General features: G+C 33.9%; 3 protein-coding genes across 3 annotated transcripts in view; all 3 read right to left on the bottom strand.

The window, feature by feature from the left end:
• Positions 1-895: 895 nt before the first annotated feature.
• Positions 896-4810, bottom strand: LOC132164120 (UDP-glycosyltransferase 87A1-like). The gene is made up of 3 exons (XM_059574544.1): positions 4246-4810; positions 1619-2431; positions 896-1118 (listed from the first exon to the last, which is right to left on the bottom strand). The coding sequence occupies exons 1-3, from the start codon at positions 4739-4741 to the stop codon at positions 952-954; spliced, it is 1476 nt and encodes a 491-aa protein (XP_059430527.1). The 5' UTR covers positions 4742-4810; the 3' UTR covers positions 896-951.
• Positions 4811-6293: 1483 nt separating this feature from the next.
• LOC132164695 (UDP-glycosyltransferase 87A1-like) lies at positions 6294-9010 on the bottom strand. Its single transcript, XM_059575245.1, has 2 exons — positions 8515-9010; positions 6294-7195 (listed from the first exon to the last, which is right to left on the bottom strand). Exons 1-2 carry the CDS (start codon positions 9008-9010, stop codon positions 6294-6296), a joined length of 1398 nt encoding a protein of 465 aa, XP_059431228.1.
• A 1986-nt stretch (positions 9011-10996) lies between these two features.
• LOC132163164 (UDP-glycosyltransferase 87A2-like) overlaps positions 10997-11199 on the bottom strand; it is a 1124-nt gene continuing 921 nt past the window's right edge. The window contains exon 2 of the mRNA XM_059573351.1: positions 10997-11066. Within this exon, the coding sequence (XP_059429334.1) occupies positions 10997-11066 (70 nt within the window). The remainder of the gene's footprint in view (positions 11067-11199) is intronic.

Below are 11199 nucleotides of genomic sequence, written 5' to 3'. Positions count from 1 at the left end.
TTTAATATTTTGATTTTAAAAAAAGATAAAAAAAAAATTAATTTCTGCTGCCACGTGTCAGTTGGCACTGTAGCTGGAACAGTGCCGGGCCTGGCTCTTGCCAAACATGGCTAATAAAATTATAGACCAATTATAGGTCTCATGTTATTCCAAAAAATAAAATAAACAATTAATTATGAAATATAATGGTTCTATGTTTTCTTCTCGGATGCCATAGAATTATTAACATTAATATGCAAAGCATTTGATCACATATTAACAACATCAGCTCCTTCCCTTCTACGCATGCTGATGGCCCCAACACGACGAAACTTTGTAACAATAAAGAGCAAGCTAGATTTAGTTGAGAAATGATCTGCTATTTGATCAAAGCAACCTTAAGTTCTTCGGGGCAAACAGGAAACTGGCCGGTTTGGTTTCCTCTTCCAATGTATATGAGAAAATGTTTATACATGATCCCACGCAATAAATACTTGTTAAATCTAGTCTTCAAGATGTAGTTCAATCGGCTGTGAATCACGCCTTATGAAGCGGTGGTTACAAGTTCGAATCCCCCCTCCCCCTTTCTTTGTGTGGACATGTCAAAAAAAAAAAAAAAGACTTGTTAAATCTGTTTATATGTATATCTTTGGTCATTTTTTATAAGTCTTTTTTCAAATTAATTACTGAATTTATAGTTTTATGAAAGAGTTCAATCAGTTGAATCACGTCTCATAAAGTAGAAGGCATTAAATAAAATATCTCTCCCCTTTCTCTCCCATTGTGCAATATATATACTGAATCTTTATATGCTCTATCATTGTTGATTTTGAAAAACGAAAAAAGAAAAACTAAAATAGACAAAAGTAGACATAAAACAATTTAATTAAAAAAAAAAAAAAGTCTAGTTATCGGCTATGTTTGTCATTGGCCTTCAAAAAATAACGTGCAACTATCTGATATGCACCCAGTCTATTGGTTACTGTAAAAGACAAATTTTGCAGCCCAATCGCATAGGAGGTTTTCCATTTCAGGATACTCATCATCCGTTTGACACTTTGACTTCTCCTCGTCCAATGAAAAAGTTTGGCAAGCTGCCAAGCAGGGAGCAGAGAACCAGACATAACCTTCATTTTTTACTACATAAATGACGAAAGAGATTATTAGAGGATTACAATTTTTACGATAAAATTTTTAATAAATTGATGAAATAATTATAATCATAATAATTAATTTTTTAATTACACATTCATAATTATTTTACCAATTATTCTCATGATGAAATTGCCACTATTTGTGTCCACCTCCATAATCTTCTTCATTTCAAGTTTGAAGCAACTACTCTACAGTAGCAACTCAAGAAAATTTTAACGCAAAAACATAAAAGAAATAATATGTGGAACAGTAGAACCAATGTTTAAATTTATACGGTATCAATATGAGAAAACCAGTGAAAATAGTGTTCCATTCATATATGCGATTAAAGTGTTCGAAATTCACATGAACATCTTGAACTTATCAGTCATAACGCTACAAATTAAATCATTGCTGAAAAATAACACGTAACAATTTGCTTAATGATCATGGCCTTTTGAAATATCTTTAATAAATGCATCAAGATTTGTTTCAGATGACCCACCGTCAACAATTGCGCCTCGGCAAACCTCTTGAAGTTCTTTTGCTCTTTTCCTCATTTCATTCCCTTCATTGCTATTTTGATCCATAAACCTTTTCACAAGCTTTGATATTTCTCCCCTTGTCACATCTTTTTTAACCCTCCATCCAACCTTCCAGTCCTCCACAATCCATTTACTATTTGGGATTTGATCCCAAAATATAGGGAAAGTAAGCATAGGAACACCAGCAAAAGCAGACTCCAGTGTGGAATTCCAACCACAATGTGTCAAAAACCCTCCTACTGAGGGGTGGCACAACACCTTCAATTGCTCACACCAAGGCACCACTAAACCCATATCACCACAACAAGTATCTTTAGGTCGATTAGCTTCCCCACGTGACACCAATAAGTATCTCACACCGCTATCCTGCAGCCCACCTATAATTTCATCTATTTGAGCACTTGAAACCATAATGAAACTTCCAAATGAGATGTATAAGACAGAGTCTGTAGGTTGAGAATCTAGCCACCGAAAATAGTTGACGCTAGTGTGAGCATCTGTTAAATTGGAATTCTTTTGAAGTTCAAAATAGGGTATGGTGGGGCCAATAGGGTACACCGGAAAAGGAAGTTTTGCTTTTAAAGTGTCAATAGCTTCAGATTCAAGCTCGTGGATAGAAGCGAATATAAGATATTGTGCTTTAGAAAGCGATGAAAGACCTTCCATGGTTCGATGCAAGACTACTGGACCGTTTCCATACATAAAGGTGGGAAGATCTACAACATGTGTAGCAGACACTCCTGGAATGTAGTCCACAAGCTCATCTCCGCGTTCTTAATTAAACACACGGCAAAGAGCATACAAAAAGCAATGTAAGTAAGAATTTTGCATTAAAGGTAGCCATACCACTTCAAAAGGTTAGATTCTAGGGCTGGCCTAATTACATCTTTGACGTTGGGGTGCAACCACCCCAAAACCAGCCAAAGGAGATGACTAATCGCACCTCATATGTCATATGAGGTGGTTGATCCCATAACAACTTTTTAATAACTTTTATTTAAAAATAAAATTTTCATTTCATAAACTTTTAATAAAAATAATTGGGTGAATTATACATGAGATCATTTTATTACAAAGGTACATAGATGTATAAGCTCATTTTGAATTCAAGCATATTTGAGATAAGAAACTTAAAAAGTACATCTATGACTTTTTTTTATTTATTTTAAAAATAGCCAAAAATGCACTTTTGCACAAAGTTTAATAATGAAGCTTTTTTCTCTTCTTGGCTTAAAAGCTTTATTTATCAAAGCAATTTCAAACACGCTCTAAAAAGTTCAAAATTGCGTTGTAGGGAAAGCTTGAAAATGAAGTTTTGTTTTTTCTTTGACAAGTCCACACAAGAAGAGAAAAATAGGAAAATAGGATTTGAACTAGTGTCATTCGTTTAATGAGACGTGGTCCCCAACCAATTAAGAATTTGTTTGGGTGTGCGTTTGAAGGTTCTAAAAGTGCGTTTAACACTTAAAAAGTCCATTAGAACAAAAAAGTAACTGTTTAGTAAAAAAAATTAAAAGCGCTTTTAAGAGTTCACAAAGTTTAAAAATAGCCAAAACACACTTTTGGCAAAAGTTTAAAAATTAAACTTTTGTTAAAAAACACTTTTTTAACTTAAAAGTCCTATTTTTTAAATACAATCTCAAACATATTCTAAACTATACCTTGACTTCTAAAAATGCTATTTAACAAACCAATTATGTGTTATGTGGTCCTATAGATTTAACTGTGCATTTGACAAGAGATAGGCCCCCATTTCCACCGAGAAGTGGATGCTTATGTAACAACTCTCTTTCTATATAGGTTTTATAATTTCGGAAAATTACCTTTTCTCCGTGATACTTTTCTCCTCATGAACTGTCAATTGTACTACTTTGCTCTCATGAACTATCATTTTGTGTTCAAAATCCCCTTCCGTCAGTCAAAACCATTAACTCAGACGATCAACTCGGCACTTTGAGTTACTTTGCCCCCATGAACTATAACGTATTGTCACTTTGACCGTCTGAGTTAATGGCTTTGATTGATGGAAGAAAATTTTGGACACAAAATACTAGTTTATGGAGACAAAGTAATATAGTTAACAATTCATAAAGAAAAATTTCATAAAGAAAAATGCCAAGGCGTTGAAGTTCAAAAGAAAAAAAAGGTACTTTCCCTTTATAATTTCTTTCTCAGTATGTTTTCCAAAACCTGATTTAATTTATACAACAAAGAAAAAAATCAATATTTTATTTATATTATATTCACGTACCATATATTCCTATTTAGGATCATTTGTATTGTAAAAATCAATAAAGCATAAGAACAATTTTTTTTTAATTATTATTTAAAAAAAAAAAAAAAAAAAAAAACTCATCCTAAATTGTAGAGTTTAGGAACTTATGGTGGGTGTCGATATCCAATACCACCCAAAAATAATGTATCCATTTTTTCTCTTTCTTCTGCTTTTTCTCCTTAACTTTTCATTTCATGAAAATTTTCAAGGTTGATCAAATAATTAATTTGACAATTTTTTTTCTCTACTAGCCTAGCCACGCAGGACCAAAAAAAAAAAAAAAATTGATTGAGATCAGGGAAATAGACGAACCTGACACTTCAATCGGGAAATGGCCGTGCTGCACGACGAGCTCAAAATGGTGAAACACAGAGAACACCGTCGCTGGCATAGGCCACAGCGATGCCACCGGAATATTCCTCCGGTTCCCAACTCCGATTGCCCAAGGCAGATAAGTGTCAGCCACGATAGCTGTCACCGGCGGCTCAAGCCGGTCCAGGAGTTCCTCAAAGGGCGATTCCATTTTCGTGTTTACGGCTTCCACGAAGGCGGGCCAGTCTTTGCCGCGACCCAGCTCGGAAGGTATGACATTGGGAATGGTGTTGAAGCGGAAGTTAGCTGGCTTAGGGTCTGAGCCGATGAAGCCGAGCCACTCTTCGGTGACTACGAAGGTAACGAGAATGTGTTGGGGCCTTTTCAAAGCTAGGAGCTTGCAGAGGTTCATCATGGGGTTGAGGTGGCCTCGACCGGGAAAGGGCATCCCCACCACGTGGCAGACGGTGCTTGAATACGTCTTAGCAGAATCCATTTCCTGGAACTGATCGAAAAGCTACTATCTGAATTCTGTGAGGTGAGAATATCTTTCTTTGAGTTTCATATTTTATCAAATAAAGCCAAAAATAAATAAAATGTGATGCACGCAGCTCGGCCATTTATTAATACCAATGTAGCTTTTTGAAAGATTCCATTTGCTACTAGAACTATTCATGACAATTATAAGGAAACTCAGTTTACTCCTATCAACTTCCACGCAATTTCATAAATTTTTTATTTTTGACCTTTAAATTTTCAATTGCTTTTTATGTGGACTATTTTATTAGATTTTAAACGTTACATGACGTTTATATCTCTAATTTTTATATAAAATTTTAACTTTATTCTTAATTTTAAAACAATTTTTTATTTTAAAAAAAATTTAAGAACATTTAGGTCTTTTTTGGTATTTTTAATGACTAAAATTGATGTAAAGATCTATATTGAGAGCGATTAAAAATTTAAAGATCTAAATTAAAAATTTTAAAAGCTTAGAGATTTATCAAATCGTGTAGAAATTCAAGTAGATACAACGAGGTTTTCTTTAATTATAAATTTTTAAAAAAAAATCATGATAATTATCACCAGCAATGAGACTGACAAAGTCCACATAATTATCACCGGAATAGCTTTTTGGTAGGTAGATGTCTCCTCCATTTTTAAAAGGTTCTTTTGCTTTTGCTTTTGTTTTTGTTTTTGTTTTTTAATTGATTAGAAAGAAAGGTTTTTAGGTATTTTTCACTCTTACTCTAATGAAAAAAAAAAAGCGAGAGACTTAATATTGAAAATATCAAAAATAAAATTAACCAAGTCCGAATCGAAAAGAGAAGTTAGTGGCTAAGATAACGATAAGAACTTCTCCTTCAAGAAAAAGACAATTTGTCCCACAATATGATCAATAAGACAATTAGTCGCCTCATCTTTAACCAATTAAAATAAAGTTTCTCTTCATCCGAAAGACAAAACACAATATGTTTAAACACTGCATATGCGATTGATAGCCACAAAAAAAAAAAAAAAAAAAAAGCTGGACTATTGTCTTGGCCTGCACAAATTAAGGTCTTGGCCTCATCTTTTAATGTTCTTTGAAAAGTTATGTAAAAATTAATTATATGCGAGTAATTTACGAAACTACATCTTATACTCGTTTTCTTGTCTTGTTAATGAGGCAATTTATAATTTAATTATAATAACTTGTAAATTATTTAGAATTAATAATTTTAACATTTATGAATTGTCACGTCAATTTGTAAATACTTTAATTAAACATTTTTATAATCAAGCTGCCGCTAGTTGTCTTCTCCTTGGATCTTCTCCTAGAAACTGAAGAAGCTTTTAAGGGTAAAAATTAACATAAAATAAATGATGCTTAGAAGTTAGAATCAAGGTTCCATCGAAATTCACATGAACTTTACGAAATTATCAGTCATAGGCTTCAAATTAATACATTACCAAAATATGACACATAACAATCTGCTTAATGATCTTGGCCTTTTGAAATATTGTCTCACCAACTAGCTAATGAGACATAACACATTACAATATGGTTAATAGTTGTGGCCTTTTAAAACATCCTTAATAAAAGCATCAAGATTTGTTTCAGATGACCCACCTTCAGCAACTGCGCTTCGACAAGCTTTTTGAAGTTGTTTCGCTCTTTCCCTCATTTCATTACTTTCATTATTTTTTTGATCCATAAACCTTTTCACAAGCTCAGAGATTTCTCCCCTTGTCACTAAATTTTCAGATCTCACATCTTTCTTAACCCTCCATCCAACCTTCCAATCCTCCACAACCTGTTTACTGTTTGGGAATTGATCCCCCAATATAGGAAAAGTAAGCATAGGAACACCAGCAAAAACAGCCTCCATTGTAGAATTCCATCCACAATGTGTCCAAAACCCTCCTACCGCTGGATGGCACAATACTTTCAACTGATCACACCAAGGCAACACTAAGCCCGCCATATCACAACCACCAACATCTCCAAGCTGATCAGTTTCTCCACGTGACACCCATAGGTACCTGACGCCACTATCTTGTAGCCCACTTGCAATTTCACCCATTTGGGCACTTGAAATCGAAAGGAAGCTTCCTAATGAGATGTAGAAGACAGAGCATGTAGGTTGACAATCTAGCCACCGGAGATAGTTTACGCCATTGTGATCACTTGTTGTAGAAGAATTTTTTTGAGGTTCAAAGTAAGGTATGGCAGGGCCAATAGGGTACACCGGTAAAGGGAGTTTTCCTTTTAAAGTGTCAATGACATTAGCTTCAAGTTCGCTGACAGAAGTGAATAGAAGATATTGCACTTTGGACACTGACGAAACACCATCCAGGCATCGGTGCAAGACTTGATCATGACTGCTTCTAGACATAACGGTGGGAAGATCTACAATACGTGTAACAGGCACTCCTGGAATGTAGTCCACAAGCTCATCTTTGCATTCTTAACACATAGTAGAGAAGCATACAAAAAACAATGTTAGTAAAATTTGGCCAAATTAACCACTCCAAAGCTAAACTCTTAGGGTTGCCAAATTACCTCCAAAGACTAGGGGAGAGGTTGAGCACCTAAAAAATCGGTAGTAAGAGGTGGTCGACACCCCGAATGGCTTTGGGGTGGTTGGCTTAATCTAGTGATTTTTATTTTTTTTATTTATTATTTTTTTTTATTTAAGAATAAAATTGTCATTTCATAAAAACTTTAATAAAATGGCTTTATTATACAGAAAATCATTTTATACATGCGTACAACCTGCGTATGGCGCAATTTTTTCATTATAATTTAATTTAATTTTGTGAAAACCTTTTAGAAAATAACAACAAATAATAATAATAAAATAATTCGTTACATTCAAGCCACTTTTAATTTTTACCTTATGGTGACAGTGAGGTGGATTGGATTAAACCAACATAAAAAAATAAAAAATAAATAAAAAATAAAAAATAAAAACTTTCATAAAATGCGACTTTTCACGGATTTAGCCACCCTAAAACCAAATTATATATTAAATTTTAATTTTTTTTAACCTAATTTCTAATAACTATCATTAGTGAAATTTGTACACATCTATTAAACATATATGCACCCAAGTGAAAAAAAAAAATTAATATATAATAGCTTTTACTTTTACATATGATGTTTAAATTTTAAAATAACAGCATGTATGTTGTAATTGAATCAACGGTCAAGATTGGATTTTAAAGTTGACTTACTTTTATAAGCATTTAATAAGAGAGAGAAAATGAAAAAGAGATTTTGAAAAATTCAATCTTGACCATTAATTCAACTACAGCATACATGCTGTTATTAAAATAACAGCATGTAAGCCAAATCCTCAGAATAAATAGTGATTTAATGTGGAATTCTAGTAGATCAAGGTCATAAATTCAAACATTACTCAACTATTTACCAAGTTTCTAATTGTCTAAACTTTTGGAATAAATAGTGATTTAATATGGTATTTAAATGTCACAAGTTCAAACATTATTCTACAACTTACCAAATTTCTAACTACATATACTTTTTACTGATCGAGAAGTATTATATTTTTCAATTTTTTTCTCTAAAAAGTTGGTTTTCAATTAATGTAACTAATTCATAGGATGGTGACAATTTATTTAAAATTAATTTGTAGAGAAAAAATTTAGAAGGTGTAGCATTTATCTATTCACCTAAGTTACCTATATTTGTCTTCAATAAGGCCAAAAGCCAAGCAGGCGGGACCAAAAAAAAATTTATTGAAATAAGGATTTTAGACGCACCTAACACTTCCTTCGCGAAATGGCCATGCTGCACGAGGAGTTCAAAGTGGTGCAACACAGAGAACACCGTCGCCGACATGGGCCACAGCGATGCCACCGGAATATTCCTCCGGTTCCCAACTCCGATAGCCCAAAACACATAAGTGTCAGCCAGGATGGCTGTCACCGGCAGTTCAAGCCGGTCCAGGAGATCCTCAAAGGGCGCTTCCATCTTCGTGCTTACGGCTTCCAAAAAGCCGGGAAAGTCTTTGGCACGACCCAGCTCGGAAGGTATGACGTTGGGTACGGTGGCGAAGCGTATGTTAGACGGCTTAGGGTCTGAGCCGATGAAGCCGAGCCACTCTTCGGTGACCACGAAGGTGACGAGAATGTGTTGGGGCCTTCGTAAAGCTAGGAGCTTGCAGAGGTTCATCATGGGGTTGATGTTGCCTCGACCGGGATAGGGCATTGCCACCACGTGGAAGACCGTGAGTGGATGCGTTTTGGCGGGATCCATTTCCGGAAGTTGATCGTTCACCATTGATGGAAAGCTTCTTTACTGGAACTAACCCTGGAACAAGACGAACTCGGGTGAGAAATATATATAGCTTTGAGTTTAAAAACAAAGTATGTCGGCAGGTGCTGGTCAAATAGAATCGAAAGAATCTTCCTTAAATCACGGAATTACCTTTATTTCATGATTTATAAGGAAACATGACTTATTAAATTCTTTGAGGGTAATTTTTTCATTAAATTTTTTTATTAAATACTTAAACATAATTTGTTTTAGACGTTTAAATGAGATGAATGTTTAAGATTTATAAATTTGAGAATCATAAATTTAAAAGAAATTGTAAAGAATCTCAATCCTTTATTCTCGTTACTCTTATATTTTTTGAATTACCCATTTAACGAGGCGCTATTTGACCAACAAAAAGGCAAAAACAAGGGTAATATAGCATTGGTCGTTGGACCAAATAAAATGGCAAATAGTCCCCAAGAGGTAGCTCAATCGGCTAGGACCACACTTAATGAAGTGGAGGTCACTAGTTCGAATCTCCCTCCTCCCTCTTGTACGGACATGTCAAAAATAAATAAATAAATAAAATGGTAAATAATGAAGTAAAATTTTTATTATCGTGCCAAAAGAAAAAAAAGAGTTGATTTTTGTTTTCCACTAAGAAGTGGAGCAATGCAGAGATTAAAATAAATATGGAGTAAAATGGTAAAGAAAAAATTGAAGGGAAAAGTACTAGGGCTTTAATAATTCATTACGTACGTATTCTCAAGATATTTTTAACCCAACTAGATAGAGAATCAATTCTCCTGATCGAAAGATAAAACAATTAAGTGCAAATTAAAAATTTGATTTCAATGAGATGTTAAGAGAGATTAAGTATTCACTATATATTCAAGTTATAACAAATCAAACAAAAAGTAAGCATTTGATATAAACAAAAATAATAATGAATAAAATTATTCCCAAACATCAAACATGGTCAAAATAAAAATATTGAGTTTCTCATATAGTTTTTGTCTTCTTGTTGGTTACACATGCACGTCTGCTGTGGCCGGCTGAAAATTGCATAAGATACAAATAGGCTACTTTGTGCCGGCTCATGTTCAGCAAAGCCTATCTCACTGTGGTTCTCTTTTCCATCTCTCGCATCTGTTGGCATCTTGAAAGACAAAATTGTGTTCCTATTTTTTCTATCTCTCGTTTTCTTTTCCTGCAGCTGTACTGATTTTCTGCAGCTCCTTCCTGCTTTGTTTGTCTTCTTTCTTTCTTCTTTCTTTCATTGCATTCATTGTTGACCAACTTAAATAGCCAAAACAAAAGCTGGCCCCACGTACGTGATGTGCTGTAGCTGGAACATTTCAACAAGGCAAGATTTTTCTTGCTTTCTTTTTCTTTTCTCAGCCCATCAAGTATCAACACATTTTCTCTTCTTTTATTTTTTTCAGGTTGGTCTTTTGTTGCTGAACAATGAACACGAACAGCAAAGGGCCAACCTACCAGCATGAAAAAGTGTGCAAAGAAGAGGGGGAAAGATAACAAGAAGGCAAAGATATCGATAGAATCTCAAATTGCAGGAGTCTCGACAAACCCAACATGTGGTATCAAAGATTGAGGGGCAGTTTGGTAAAAGGCTTTGGAGTTTCAGCGGTTTGATACCGTAGTAAAAATTGATTAATGTAAAAAAAAGTAAAAATGTTTAATATGAAAAAATAAAATTTTTTTTGTTTTGTAATGATTTTTTATTTGAATAGTAATAAAAATGATTGATGTAATGTAAAAAGTAAAAAAATATTTAAAATAAAAATAAAAAAGTGTGATGAATAATATTAAAATGAAATTATTTATCAAATGCAGCCTCCATCAAAGTTTGGCCAACGGATTAAGAAGAGATGTACACCACACCGTACGATGCAGTAGGTTTATATATATATTTTGCACATTGATTTCTTGGTCGTACATTCATTGTGCATGTGAAAATTTACATTAAATAGGACTCAAGAAGAGGCCAAAGGCCTTCATAATCTTCTTCATTTCAAGTTTTGAAGCAACTACTCTACAGTAGCAACTCAATAAAATTTTAACTTAAAAACATAAAAGAAATAATATGTAGAACAGTAGAACCAATGTTTAAATTTCTACGGTATCAATATGAGAAAACCAGTGAAAATGGTGTTCCATTCATATAT

Source organism: Corylus avellana, chromosome ca10 (assembly GCF_901000735.1).
Source record: "Corylus avellana chromosome ca10, CavTom2PMs-1.0".
NCBI classification, from domain to species: domain Eukaryota; kingdom Viridiplantae; phylum Streptophyta; class Magnoliopsida; order Fagales; family Betulaceae; genus Corylus; species Corylus avellana.
The sequence above is the reverse complement of the archived record's forward strand: the minus strand, read 5'-3'. Positions and strand labels throughout refer to the sequence as shown.